This window comes from Galeopterus variegatus, unplaced genomic scaffold, assembly GCF_000696425.1.
Source record: "Galeopterus variegatus unplaced genomic scaffold, G_variegatus-3.0.2 Scaffold27, whole genome shotgun sequence".
NCBI classification, from domain to species: domain Eukaryota; kingdom Metazoa; phylum Chordata; class Mammalia; order Dermoptera; family Cynocephalidae; genus Galeopterus; species Galeopterus variegatus.
This window is the reverse complement of record NW_007726138.1, coordinates 1,504,092-1,519,646: the sequence shown is the minus strand read 5'-3', so window position 1 is coordinate 1,519,646 and position 15,555 is coordinate 1,504,092. Positions and strand designations below refer to the sequence as shown.

At 40.8% G+C, this 15,555-nt stretch overlaps 1 protein-coding gene across 1 annotated transcript; it reads right to left on the bottom strand.

Moving 5' to 3' along the window:
* Positions 1–1,273: 1,273 nt before the first annotated feature.
* Positions 1,274–6,980, bottom strand: LSMEM1 (leucine-rich single-pass membrane protein 1). The gene is made up of 3 exons (XM_008569659.1): positions 6,854–6,980; positions 5,013–5,141; positions 1,274–1,404 (listed from the first exon to the last, which is right to left on the bottom strand). Exons 1-3 carry the CDS (start codon positions 6,978–6,980, stop codon positions 1,274–1,276), a joined length of 387 nt encoding a protein of 128 aa, XP_008567881.1.
* Positions 6,981–15,555: the final 8,575 nt, after the last annotated feature.

Here is a 15,555-nt window from a genome sequence, read left to right as displayed (position 1 = left end):
GCCACCGGGCCGGCCCCAAGATCCTCAGTAGTTTCTGAAATGATGTTACAACAAATCCTGATAACAAATGATTTTTGCCATACCCTATCAACAGGGCAATAAAAATTTTTCAGTAAACACAATTTTTTTAAAAAAGAGTAAGTAGTAGAAATGTTTTTTGAGTGCAACAATGAATAAGTAAAATGCCTGTGTTTATTTCATTAGCTAGTGTTATAAAATGTGTGTTTGTGTACATGTTTAATTTGGGGGTAAACCCAAACGTTTCTGATCAACCCAAAATGACAGAATAGGAATACATTCTCAATTGACTTGCACAATATGTTTATATTAAATAAAAGATTTTCTAAAACTCAATGCTTTTAAACTCATGCCATATCTTACTGTGCCTAACTTTTTGTGCTTAAACAAGGCAGGTTCCAAATATCCAAATACACAATTTCCTACTGTAGTTTAGCAAAGGCCACAAAGCTATCAGATTTCTTCCAAATTAATCAGCAGGGTACTGAAGGATTTTTTTATCATAAAGTTTATATAATTATATAATCATGTATGACTATAAGTACATCTCCTTTATTCCTCACTTGCATGTAAGCTCCTCCAGAGTAGGGTGATTTGCAGAGTAGAAGCTCAATAAACATTAGTTGAATTAATTAATTAGGCTTTCTCTTTCAAGCCCTGGCCCCACCATACACAGATAACTACTACTCAAGCTTCCACCAGCAAACACTAGACAGCAACTCTCCCTGAACCCCACCCATCACTGTCCCTAGGGAAATAGAGTCAAACTCTAATCATGTGAGCAGATTCTTTTATCAAAAAGAGTGATCAGCTGGTTCCCTTCAACATACAATTCAATGAATTCTGTAGGCTTTCTCAGGAATCTGTAAAGGTACATGAGGTGTCATAAACCTTATTGGACAGTAAACTCGTTCTAGTGACAAAGTTCCTCTTGTAAGAGAAGTTGATGTATATAGCCAAACTTTCTTGCCTACTGTTGATTCTCCTCCCACCTTTTACCCCATCAAAGGTGAAGCACACCCTACCATAAAATGAGGCTGGCACAAGTTTGCCCTTTTCTAGCTGCTATCGCCAACCCCCTCAGCCAATCCCCTTAAGTTAGTCCCATCCCTGCTGCAGAAAGTAGGCCCCAGGGCTGAACTGATAGGACAATCAGTGGCCTGAAGAAGAGCGCTTCCTCAGTTCTCAACCGTACACACTCCCAGTGAAGTGAGAAGCTCAAGGTGTTAGCAGTTGCTCTTGGAAAATCAGTTCTTTAGTTCTGTTCGGAGGCCACTTGGTTGAGTTGCTTTACGATCATGTTGTTGATTTTTTTAAGATCATCTATGTCCTTTCCTTCAGCTGTGAGTCTTCTTGACATGTCATCCATCTTGTTTCCAGTTTGAACTTTAAAATGGAAAACAGACTGTGTTACATTGGTTTCCAGCACATTCCACCGGGACTCATCAGAGCACTGTGTTGGTGCTCAGCTGAGTGCTGAAAGGCACTCTTGGCAAACCCCCTGTTCCAATATCCACGCAACCCAGGAGCCAAGGAGAGAAACTGTTGGAGACTGAAGTTGCCTCTCAAGGGAATTATTTTTACAATCTCTTGGTGTCAGCCTAGACTACCTTTGGCAGCTCCACACAGATTTTGGCTGAGAAAGACACTGCTGTGAGCAACCAAAGGAAACTGCCAGCATGTCTGATTATCTCCCCAGAAATGATCATTAAGTTGTCTCATTTCAGGACCCACTCTCGGAAAAGGGTTTTCACTCCTCATTTGGGAAATGGCATTCTTTGGGTTCCAGCTGATTTTGACATAAATCTGCTGGTTCTGAATTACCAGCCCATAATGAAAGTGTAATAATTCCCCGCTGATCATTCCTGAGAATAGAGGCACAATATTTTCCAAATAAACAGAACCCCTGGCAATGCAGTAAGCTAGGGAATGGAACACTTTGAGGTCTATCAGAGTTAAAATTTTCAAAAAATGCAACACAAAAGCAGTATTTATATTTGAACTCCTTATCATTGCCATTTCAGGCAATTTTTTTTCAGAGGTGTCCAAACTAATGGTGTTGGGAACATGCTACAGGGTTTAGCTGATTAACATGGGAAGGTAAACTGGATGTTAGAGGTTTACCTCCCAGCCTTGGGACAAATTGGCTGATCAGTCCGAAAAATTATGTTAGATGAAATATTGTAGAAGACATGAAGGAAGTTTTCAACTGAGCTCTGCTGCAGAGCTAGGCAGAGATACCAGTTGCTTTGGGGGAAAAAATGTGAAACTGAAGAATATCCATGACATTTGACATATTTCTCCTCTTGGGAACCTTCTGCATTAGTCAAACCCAAAAGGAAGCAGCAACCATGTTTACCTAAAGTCTGTTGCACAGCTCGCTGGTCCTAAAATAAGTTCCATGGAAAGAAAAAGGGTTCCAGGTACAAAAAAGTTGGAGCAAAATTATATACTAACTTGCCTCCTGGAGAATCACAAGAAGAAACACCTTGAGCATTACCTAAGTCAACAGTTCCCAAACACATTTGATTATAGAGCCCTTTTTTCCCCTTAAGACAGCATTTAACATCCCATGGAACTAGCGTTCTGTGGAATACACTGCTTGGCCATGCGAAACTGCTACCAAGGGCTGACAGGCATCTACAGTAATCTATTCTTGCTTTCCATTATTTGTCTCTAGGACAGAGATTATGACAAAAACATAAGGCCCAACAGTTTGATAGGAATGTAATCAGTATAAAATAGTCTTATTTCTCTTGTGCAAAAATGCCAGAGTTATAAAGAATGTAGGTTCTTGCACTTGAGTTAAAAGAATACAAGTTTGCACTCAATCCCACTGAGAGCAAAACGGTGTCTCTGTTAAAGATGAGCAAAGGCCAAGTTCACTTACAGATGCCTGAGCCAACTCCGGTCTTAGCCTGGGTTAAAGTTTGTCTGAAAACCCCAGGCAGACTTTATTGTTACTTCAACATGGGCAGTAGAGCGCCTGGGAGCTCTGGAGCCAGACAGGCCAGGGTTGAAATTCCAGATCTGCCTCTGATGAGCCAGGTGGACATGGAAAAGTAAACTCTCTGGGCCTCAATCTGTTTCATCAGTAAAATAATGATGTTAGACACTACCTGAGGGTAGAATAAGGATTTAAGAGAATGAATTTAATGTGTCTAGCACAGAGTAATTGTCCAATAAAGAGACACTCTTCTTTATTCACATTATCTTGTTTCTTAATAAGACTTTGCCCTCAATATAAAACACTTGAGGCAAATATAAAATAAATCCTACTTATATAAGAGGAGTATAATGAGAGTGATAAAGTATATGGCTTTTTATGTGAGGCAGAGTGTCTTTGAGCCTTGATTTGGGACTTAGCCATGTAACCTTCAGCACATTAATAAATCTCGCTAGACCTCAGTTTTATCATAAGTAAAACCAAAATAATAATGGATCCCACACTATAAAGTTACTATGAGATTGTGGGCAAGTAGACACGAAGGGCTTAGCACAGTGCGGGGAGCAGAGTAAGCAGCCAACACAGAGCATTTGTTATCATCATTCCCTTGATCTCACTACTTATCCCACAGAAGAGAATTTCCTTTGCGTTGCTCCCATGTCTGTAGACATGTCTAGAATTTCCTAACAGTTTCATGTGGTCATTACCCCCAGGCAGGTGTGGCAGGATGACACACACAGCATTCATTTATACTGGAACAACATTTCAGCATCGCAACCCACGTGCTCTCTCTGGCCTTGCAGGTTCAACAGCCAACCCTCTCCAGATCGACGGTCAGAGGCAAGTTCACAGTGATTGTAAGGACAGTTCACGTGTTAGCTTCTAAGTGCAAAAGGGCATCAGCTGGGTGAAAGGAAAGCAATGAAACCTCACCCCCCCTGCCCCACCCAGGCTAGACGAAGCCCTTCCAGCTGGAAGGAGGAAGGAGTCTTGGGGGAAGAAAAGGGGCTAGAAGCAGTGCAAGGGTCATGCGCTCTGCCCACCTCTCTTCCCATCATCACCACCACCTCTGCCTCCTCCAGTCCTGAGTGAGATGAAATTAGGGACATTCCAAAGACATGGGCTCCACTCCCCATTTAGAACAGTTGAAGGCTATAAGGCCTGAGAGGGCAGATGAAATGACAGTCATTTGCCTGGGTCCAGGCAAAAAGGTGTCAAAGAGGACCCCTCCCCTTAGGCTCCGTCCATTCTTAAGTGGCCTGGGAGAGAATGAAATAATTCCAGATGTTGGTATGCAGGGGTTAGGTGAGAGAGAAAAGTGCTGGGCTTGGCGGGAGAGGGCAACATGCAGAAGGAGGGGACAGCATGGCAGGTGGACAGCACCCCTCCTCCACTCAAGGCAGAGGCGAGAGTGGCACTAACTCAGGGGACCTCTTGGCTGTGGAGCTGGTGTGGGAGAACCCGAGTCACACTCAAGGGCACAACACACATGGCACAGGCGAGGAGCAGCCAGAGCAGGTCGTATCAGGAGCAGGACACCATCCTGGACAGAGTCAAACAGGAAGGAAGCTGCCCCCCTCACACCCCCCATGCTGCCTGGGGGGCCTGGCACAGCCCTGGGTGCTTCTGATTGATTTCTGGGACAATATGCAAGTGAGAAAACCTAAGAGGGACTGCAAAACCTGACTGTGACTGTGTGTTACAGACCTGAATTAATGAAGAAATCTATGTATTGAATGAAGAACACCTAGAAGTAACTAGAACAAGTTGCCTACCATTTGATAGCTAGGGGCTCCAAGTGAGAAATCGAAATAGAAATAGTTGACATACATGTCGGTGAACTTCTGGCACTGTGGGCTCATGCAGTGGGCTGTGTCCCAGGGACCCTGGCCCCAAGCAACAGGGTTCACCGAGGCATGCGTTCCCCCTGTCTTGCAGTATAAGCATTGATTGCCAGAAAGCATTGATTCATTCCAGGAGCCACGGTAAACAACCAGCTACAAAGTAAGTGAACATGAGCGACGAGAAACCTGTCGGTGGTACTTACTTATCAGAAATATCACAAAGAAAACCAGTGCCAGGCTGACAATCAGCGCAATTAGCAGCCCCACGAAAAACAGACTCCGGCTTCCATATCCTGAGTTTGTGCCAAGGTCAGGGATTTTCTCCTCTAAAGCTAATATGAAACAAACAAAAAACAAAAACTCCTCAGCTTACAACCTGTCAGCAGCACTGAACAGTAGCAGCACCCTGCTGCTGGAGGCATGAGTAGGGGTATGCCCACGTTCCCTCTGACAACCCTGGGAAGTGACTTATGTTTTAGGAGTGTCTTTGGGCCAGGAGCAATTTGTGAACTGTTTGCCACCTTCTATACTGGGTATTCAAAGAATAAGCAGGGCTAAGGTATCTCAAATCTGTTCACAAAGTTCTTTGAAGGCCACGTTAGCACTGAAGTAGTAGACATGAATTTTTCTTTGGGGAGGGAATAAAGAAGTTAAGGTTTAGAAGGATGGAGGATCCATTGCCCTTTTCCAAAAATAACACAGGAGTAAACAGCGCTGGGTGTGGGACACTTCTCCTGTCAAAGACTGAAAGCTCTGGGACATCTCCCAGGAAACTCCTTCGATTATAGAAATAATCAACTTATGCCTACATCCATTTAACCAAAAACGGCCCACCCTGATGTATTTCGGTTTCTTAAATCTGTTTTCGGGGTGAATATGCTCTGGAAAGAAGGCTTTTTAAAATGCTTTGCAGTTGGACTGAGAATGCAACCATGCCTGTACAACAGCTTGCTTCACCCAAACCATGAATTGTCTGCACTTAGTCACCATTTTGTGAGGTCTAGTTCCCTTAACACCCAGATTAAATTGAATAAGAAATACGGAAGACTGTGGTGGAGGAAATCATTGCACCACTTTTCCTAAGCTCTCCTACTTCGAATTGGTCCCATGCATCATGCTACCTGATCCTGGATAGACAAGTGCCTCCTGCCCTATGAGTCCACCCTGCGTCACCTCCTCTCAACAGCTTCTGCTTCCTAATTAAAGCAACAGCAGAGGCTGACACCCAAACACCAACTTTTATTGAGACTGACTGCAAGAAAAACAGGGAAAAATCTGAACCCATTAAAATAAAGAAAAAAGCAAGAACTCAGAAAAGACTTAGAAGTGGAATGATAGACATAAAATTGGGACAAAATGTTTAGAGTGCATATGAAACAAACAGCAAGTGGGCAATTAACGCTTGTGTTTGAACATCTGTCTTTAAACTAGAAAAGATGGCATTCAGAACGATCTGATAGAACTCATTTATATTATTTAGGTAGCAAGATACATATTTAGTATTTAGCAGTTTTGTTCCTCCTAATCCTTTATTTGGGCAGTTTTTAATTTGCAAGTAGAAAATGACATTGACTTTTTTGCCCAACAGAATTTTAATGATTTTTTTAAAAACTGTGTGAACGTGTTGAGCATTTTCTCAGCACTCTGCCAGGAAACAAGATGCCTATGGGAAAGTGGGCACCATCGGTGACCTAGCTATGGTCACTAGGAAGCACAAAACAGCCAAGAGGGATGAGCAAGCCCCCAGAGACCAGCTCTGCAGCTTCCAGCCCCTTCCAGAGACTGAACTCCACAGAATCTTCTCAGAATTTTTCAAAACAAAAGTTCAGATCTTGCTTAGGAGCCAAGAAAGCCCATAATCCTGTCGAGCATTCAGAGAACAAAAGCAAAAACTGCCTAACAATACATAGCTTTTCCAGCGCCAAGTTATTTCTAATGCCCACTCTGCCCAGTCCCCCACACCCACACATCCACCTTCACATTTGCTATTTTTAAGTGGTCTAGAAGCTAGGAAGGGCCACCCAGCCTTGGAGGGCACACATACGGAACAGATGCTGCGATCCGGCAGGACAGAGGTTTAGTTTGTTTAAGTCATTTATGGAATCTACAACATAAAGCTTGCCATCTTCATGAATGCCACAAGAGCCAGTGTCCTGGGAAGAATGATTCATTGTCCTGGAAGAAAACACTGACATTAAAAACAAGAGGCTGGGCTGTTGAGCTCAACTTCACAAGACCCGTGGCCAGTAGGAAGCTGGACAGACATAGGAAAAACCACCCACAAATATTATTTTCAATTAAGGGTCTGAAAAAGCTTCACTTATCCGAAAGAAAATATTTCCTTTTGTGGACAACTTTGTAATTATTCTGTTTGCTTTGCTTGCCAGGAAGCTCAGAGTCCAATGTGTGACCTGATTTTGAGAATCATACAGCTGTTTATACCCTGCTTATCTGCCTATGCCCTTTTCTCCTCCTCAGATTTCTCCATTCTGCCTGTATTTTCCCTGGGCCTGTTCATTTTTTAATTGATTTTTAAATCTTTCTCTTTTATTACATTGTTCATATTCTGGCAAGATGCTTCAAATCCTTTGTGCAAGAAGACTAGGTATAAATATATAAAAAGACAAAATTAAGCTACTCAGCCTGTGGCCATAAAGATTCTGAAAGAAGAAAAGGGTATTACTGTGAACCATTCTAATTGCATGAGGCTTTAATTCAAAATCATAATTTTTACATTCTCCCTCAATATGGCATATGAGTCCATACCTTCAAGTGTATCCTTTTAGATGCTGGCTATGCATTCCCAAAACAAATCTTAACAAACTTAGATGCTATAGAGAGGAATCCTGCTAGAAGACTCCAGGACCTCTGAGGTCTCTTCCACCTGGTTTTCCCTTAGATTGAGGTCACTTATGCCAGTAAATATTTTTTAAATTGGGGTTTATATTTAGGATATTCTCTAATGACAGCACAACTTTAAGCAACACTGAAGAGCCTGAATAGATTTAAAAGGTCTGTATTAAGAAGTTTCTCTAGCACAACAGAGAACTTGTGGCCATTTAATTATGTGAAAAGAAGGCTCTAGGAAGACATTTCAATTACTATAAAAAATTGCTTTCTCTTCCATGGTTATCTCTTTTCATAGAATGAGTCTAATCATGATATAGAATTTTTTGATCTGGAAAGGATGTTAGACTCAACTCAAATATCACCTCCTCTAAAAAGAAGGAATCAACCTGCCTTTCCTTTGTGCCCTTGCTGGATCCTGTACATTCTTCTGTCAGAACATCTATAATATTCTATTGCATTTATTTGCAACCATCTTTGGCTTTCCCAATAGACTCAAAACTCCTTAGGGTAGGAACCAATTCTGTTCTTCAAATGCCCAGTGCCAGGTTAGAAGCCAGTGACTTATGTCAAGGTGGAACACCTAAAATATGTAAGTCTCACTATTTCCAAAAGAACTGGAGGCAATTAATAAGTACTCTAGAAGAAATAAGATTGAGGGTAAAAATTCTCATGTCATGTCTATCTGGACTCTGGTAAAGTCAATGCAATAAATATTGTCTGCCTATAGGTGGCAACACACTACTTCCTGTTACCTTTTTTTTTTTTTTTTTCTTTTCTTTTTTTAATTTCCTTTAATACGCAGCTACAGAATGAAGAGATATACAAAATTAGAGTTAGGAGAAAACAAATCCAAGGCGGGGGGGGGGAAGTTTACCACTATATAAGATCTGAAAAAAATATAGGCCATTTACTAAATAGCTTAAACTACACTCTAAAATATCAAAAACCAACAATTTCCCAGTAATACCTAAAACCTACTGGTACTTGTGAAAAATGTGCTCACAGAACCCTAGCAAAGAAAAACAATGAGCTCAAAAAGTCATGGGGGCTGGCTGGTCAGCTCAGTTGGTTAGAGTGCAGTGTCATAACACCAAGGTCAAGGGTCTGGATCCCTGTACCAGCCAGCCATGGGGTGGGGGGGTGGGGGGGAGTCATGGACTAATCAAAAATTTTTTCCAGAGTTAAAACTAAAGTGTTTCAGATATCCTAAAATTTTAGATAACAAGAACACATAATTCCCTGAGTGTTTTAGATATGACTATAGCACTTTAGATATTGATTTACTGAATTCCAAATATACTTCATGGAGCGTTCCTAAGGGAATGACTTGACGTGACAATAAAAAGAGGAGAAAAAGGCAGCGGCAGGAGATAGAATAAAAGAGCCTCAGAGATCAATTAAATCTTATCCTTTTGCAGATAAAACTGAGGCCCCAAAGTGCTGGCTGATGCATGGCCACAGATTTCTAAACAATTCTTCTAGCAGTGTTTTATATTTTATCATCTCTTTACACTCCCAAACACTAACAATATTTGACCAGGAACAAAGGTTGTATGTGTCAACATCATGGGATCATGGTTCCAAACATGGCTTCTATTTTAAGCTTGGTGACTGACGCATGGTTTATTTTTGGATCTCTGACTTGAAATCCTTGAGCCTTAGCTTCCCCTTCAGAAATGAAACTGCTATTGTTTAAATCTCATACTGAGGTTTAATCAATGTTTACAAAGTCGAGGAATAGCTAGAAAATCGTATCTACAAAAACTGACTCAAGAGTAGTATAGCTAATAAAATATCCAAATTACTGGCCTTGCTACCTACTGAAAAGGTTAAAAGAACTAAGACAACCTAGAGTGAGCTATAAAGTGCTTTGAAAGAAAATTTCTTCCTTAGGGTGAGGTCAAAGTAAATAGATGCTATTTCAACATATTTCATTAATGAACTGCAATGTGCAAATAGAAAATAAAGAACTAGCAGAGAAAACTGAGTTGGGTTCATGGCCACGAAGAGCCCTGCAAATGACACTGCTAGTAAATGGACACAAGGTCACATGGCCCTAAAACCAAGACCCACAGCTGTCTGACACCCAGTGGTTGCTATCTTTGGCATCTTCAAATGAGGGCATCTGGGAATAACCAACAAGGCTGGAGAAGCCAGCGTTGCTAGCAATTCTGCATTCCACTACCTCAATCCTCCTTCCCAACTCTGGTGTGCAAATTTGCTTATTCACCAAGATTGGCCAAAGCAACCTCCTTTTAACAGAACCCTTTCTAATATCTTGAGCTGAAACAGGTAAGTAATTTCATTTTCCAGGGGTTTAGATCACTACTAATAGTTTATTCTTTTTGTCATTTAAGAATTCTTTGACTATAAATAAATACTCTTGACAAATACTTGTAAAGACAGTTGCCTATGAAATATTGCTTTGCACTTTATTTTTTTCTGTAGGTATCTGGTATCAAACCACAGAAATAACTCACACCAGTACTGCTTGCCACAAAATCAGAATTGTTATAATAGGGTTTAATTCAAAGCTAATAAAAAGCTTTATTGAGTGAGTCTTGGTAATTTGTTCCTTACATTTCAGAGTAAATGCCTTTTCATATTCAGGAAGTAATTTTTAAAATCAAATCTAAATCATTTTTATCAAAAGTTTAAAAGCACAGAGCACATGCAACAAAAACTTCCCAGACTTAAGAATCATAACCCAGTCTTGGTAGAGCAATAGCATGCAAATTACTTACAAAAACGTGAGCTTTGACTGCTAGGTTACCAGGAAAAAACAGCAACTAATTATTCAGGAGAAACTACAACAAAACTGTCTATAAATTCTGTAGTTCTTTCTTTGCCGTCCTTCAGCATACAGATTCTCCTATGAGGCCCATAAACCCCAGCCTGAAACTGTTGGTCTATATTTAGTATTAATTTAGCCAAGCAATGTAAGATTCCAAATACTGACGTTCTTCTTGTCTAAGGTTTTTAGTAAACTTATTACTGAACTATACTTAAAAAAAAAAACAACAAAAAAACCACCATGCCCTGATTCATTTGGACTGAAGTTAATGACCTTATTTGGCTGAAGCGACTGTGTAAGCCAACACATTTCCAGCACTTCTGCCATGGTATGCTGCCATATATAAACATCCTGCAGCAGGTGGGAACTGCCACAATGATGACTAACTTGCCAGGACTTCAGACCATCCAGAGAACTGCAATAAATAGGGGCAGAATATAGTTGTGACATCATAACTAGGATGATGGAAGGTCGGAGAACTCCTAGGGCTTCCAGTAGCTACAAAAAAGTAATTGTGAGTTGGAGATGGGATGGCTACAGGCCCATAGCAGGTGAAGAAAGCTCTTCATCTCATTAACTTCCTTTCCTCTTCAAAAGCTTTATTCAGGAGTTTTCATACATCCTCCTTTCTCAGGAATGTCAGCTTATATGGTTCCCTCACACACATGCCAAGGAGCTTCTGCCCTCTGGTGTACATAAAAGATGCTACAGTGACCAGGAGATCTGGATCCCACAAGCCCCAGATCCCAGGGACTACCCCAGCAGGATACTCAAGGTTAGGTTATAAGCAGACATGCAGTCCTTTACAATCCTATCTTCCATTGCCATAACTAGATGGACTTCATTCATCCTTAAAATATTTTTTCACGTTAGAAAACGTATGCTCCACAAAATTTACTTTATGCCTGTATTCTGTACGGACCTCACTCTACTTCTGAGAAAAAGGAATGCCACTATCTTAAACCTCCTCTACATTCTAGGACCAACTCACAGAGGAAGACTATACAACTAGTACCTATTTCCTCAAAAGCATGTTATATGCTGAAAAGTTATGCCAAATTTGAAAAATTTAAATGTTCACATTAGTTATTAGTTATTATTTGGTCATGCCCGTCTAAAACAATGTCATGCCCAACTACCTGATCTGTCTTAAATCATCTATCCTTTGAAGAAATTTATCGCCTCATTTTTGACCATTTATTATGTGGTTTTCTTCTCTCTTGTAACCTTATAACCTTGTCAAGTATAAATCTCCCCTAAGGGAAGAGAAAACTGGAAACTAAGGAATTTAACTGTTGAAAGATACATAGGTTGCAAGTGGCAGAGATGAGATTTGAACCCAAACCTCACATCCAAGTCTGAATTCAACTATACTTTACCCCAGTGAAGGGGACAAGACTGGCTTTAGACCAGTTGGACTTCTGGAGAACCACTTAAGAGCAAAGCAAGATAACCTACTTCATTTTATCTATTATGTACCTGAAAGGAAGGTCTCATTAAAGAGAGTTTTGGATCACAAGATAAAAATAGATATTCTCACATTAATTGTTTAATCTGGGGGGATTTTCAAGTATTTCTCGCGTTTTCTTTCAACTCCCAAGAAATTCAGTAAATGTTTTCAAAAACCTGAGTAACAGATGTTGCTTCAGAATTAATGCTTGGACCTCAAAATAAATTGGGTAGGGACCATATCAAATTCCTTCAAACCAGCAAGATTAAACAGGAATCAAGCAATGAACAACTGTGCATCACAGAGCATTTTACTACTCTCAAAAAAACTCATACATTGAGTCCCCAAAAATCCTTGCCTAGCAATAACGCATAAATTTCATGAATAAAAAGCCACTCATCTACAAATTGAGTATGCAGATTAACATTATCTCCTCTTCCTCCCAAAACCCCAGTAAAAGGCAGAACAGGAATAAAAAGTACAAAACCATAAGAATGAAAAAAGGAGCAAACAATAATGAAAAGAGCTCAACAAATATATTGACCAGGGGAAGGAGAGGAAGTGATACCTGTCTTGTAAGACCACCACTGATGAGTGAGATGATTGACCCTGCAGAATTCAGGCAGGCCTAGCATTTGCAGGCAAGAGGAAGCGTGGAGCTAAATACAGCCAGGTAATTTAACATTAGCCAAAAGTAAAATGCAACAGAAAGATTGGAAAATTGCATTAAAGAAATCTCCCTGAACAAAAATGAATAAAAAAAATTAATAAGTAGGCCTGAGTCTCGATTCAGGAGCTCCAGTATCTCATGGAGTTCCAGAACAAAAAAAATGGTGGGGGAAGGGGAAGAAATCAAGAACTTAAAAATATCTTCCAGATTGCCAAGCCCACCAGAGCACATTATCATGCAATTTTAGAACACTAACGAGATTCTAAGAGAAAAAAAAAGAAATAAAAATCGCATCACATATCTCAACATTTTGCTAATTAGAAGACACAATAGAGCAATGCCTTCAAATTTCCAAATTTGAATTAGTTATCACTTAATTTTTTTAATTCCAAATTTGATTTTCTACATTGAACTTCATATACCAAGCAATCTAGTTTTCAGAAATACTGTTTCAAAACAATTGACCTCTCATGCCCCAGAAACTACTGAAGGAAGCACTCCACTTTACCAAGGAAGCAACCTTATAATGAAGACCTAATAACAAAGTGCAGAAAACATGAGATCCAACTCAAGAGAAAATAAATCTCCAGGATGATAGTGATGTCTCAGGAAAACAGCTATACGCTTAGACGAGAGAGAAACTTGTCTACACTGAACCAAGTATAGAATCAAGAAGTTTTACTAATTTATTTAGGACTGTTCGGGAAGATTTAGTGATGTGCATATAAACCCAAAAAGCAAGACGATTATTAAATTTTAGGACAAAGTATTATATGAGAACAAACATGTAAAGCACAGTAAACTAGCTCAGGAGTGAACATATAAATACGATCAAAGTAATGCAAACAATAATGCTGATTTAACAAAACAAAAAATGTTACGATAGAAAAGGAAAAAAGAAATCTTCACCTGTCATAATAGGAAGTTAACAAACATCTAAAACTAATGAACTAAAAAATAGCTGTATAAGCATATTATTTAGAAAGGTGTTAGAAAAAACTGAAAAGCCTGAACGCCTCCTGGAACTGAGGAAAGGAAGGTTTAAGGCTTTCTTACCTATAAGCCTTGAAGTACTATTAAACTACGTATAATGCTTCAATAAAAATTCATTTTTATTTAAAAATATATACACATATATGAAATTGAAAATTTAGAAAAAACTACTATCTGCAACCTCTTTTCCACACTTCTAACCTACTGGGAACATAAGGAAGTGACAACGACACACAAATCCAAGTTCCAGATTACAAATCTGTTTGCTATCGCATTGCATCTGAGGGATGCAACTTGGCCAAGTGACTCCATAAGCCAACCAATGACTGTCACCTAGAGGGTACCCAGGCCTTCCAGGATTTGTTGGGAACATGGGAGAGGAAGAGCATTAATTTGGAAAAAATGCCTTAAGTGATTTTGGTACTTCCCCACCCCTCACTGTTTTCTGCAGCCAGAATATCAAAGACACAAATCTATGAATTCTAAACTGCACATGTTGCTTGCATTATATAATTTTAATCTAAGTTTAATAACTAAATTTTAATGCATTGACAAAATACTTTTCATAAAAATGAAAAAACACCTCATAGGGGCAAGTAAGCAGAAATTTTCTTAAAAATCAGTAACTTGAATCCCAATGATATACTACTACATTTTTGTCACCTATTCTAATGGTTTCAAATATACAAATAGGGCTTCCAGTCAAGATGGAAGAATAGACAATCCCCAGTGTCACTCTCTCCCACAAATCAACCAATTTACAACTATAAGAAAAGCAACAACAGCCAAGCTGGGGCCGCTAGAGCTCAGGGGAAGAGGAGGAGAGATCTACGGAGTTCATGAAGGGGGAGATGCCACGATGAGAGCAAGAAAAAACTTCTTGGAGCATTTCAAACCCCAGCTGCTTTAAGGCTGGAGCTGCTGAGCATGCAGAGCAGGAGCCAGCAAAAGCCACAGCTGTGCCCTTTGGATGGAGTTGCTTGGAGGTGGCAGTGGAGAAGAGGGGCTTGGTGGCCCTGGAGACAGCAAGACCACTAGTAGGGTTCCTGTGGATGGACACAGGAGTGAGGAGCCAGAACAACTGAAAAAAAGGAGCCATTCAGAAGCTGGTGAGTCATTGCAGGGGACTAGTGCATGGCCTGTCCCACGAGAAGTGTTTCTAGCACAGGCAGTGGGGGAGATGGGCCCACTGGGAGAACACTGGGGCACAGCAAGGACAGCCAATCTGCTCCCCAATCAGCACAGGACCACTCAGAGGAAACTGGTCAGGTACATAGAATTGCATGGGGTACAGTTTGATAAAAAGTCTCAGGCCCAGATCACAGTCTCTGCACAACCCAGGTGCATCGGGTCTCTGGAGAGCTGGAAATACCTATAAGGTCAACCATTAAACCCTGAGCTTCACAAAAAACCCTTCCTAGGGAAACAGCAGCAAAGCAGCAATTTAGCTCAACCACACAGCACAAGTACTGGTTCACACAGGAACTTCCATTTTAGAAGCAAAGGAAAAAAAATTAGCTCTGGCCCAGGCATACCACCACCACCTCAGGGCCCACCAGGGGACCTGAAGCATGGAGCCGAATGCTGGACCTCCCCGCCCCCCCAAAAACCAGGCACACTGCGAGAGCCTCGGGGCCCAACCAGGGTCCTGAGGCATAGAGGCAGGGACCAGGCCCCCCCCCCCAACCAGGCACATCGCCAGCACCAAGGAGCATGCCTAAAACATCACCTCCATGTGGGTAGCCCACCACAGCCCCACAGCTGCTGCGGAAATGGCTAGACATCACAGCTACCATGCAGATGGTCCACCAGCCAGTGGAGTGCATTGACACAAGGAAAGTCACCAGCAGAGACCAAAGAAAAGAAGAGGATGTCTCTCTCCACAAAGCCCATTCCAGAGTGACAGAAGCAGCATCTGCTCTATAATATTGGGGGACCTGATCACACGTCTCAGCATTGGACAGATCATCTAGGCAACTAATCAACAGA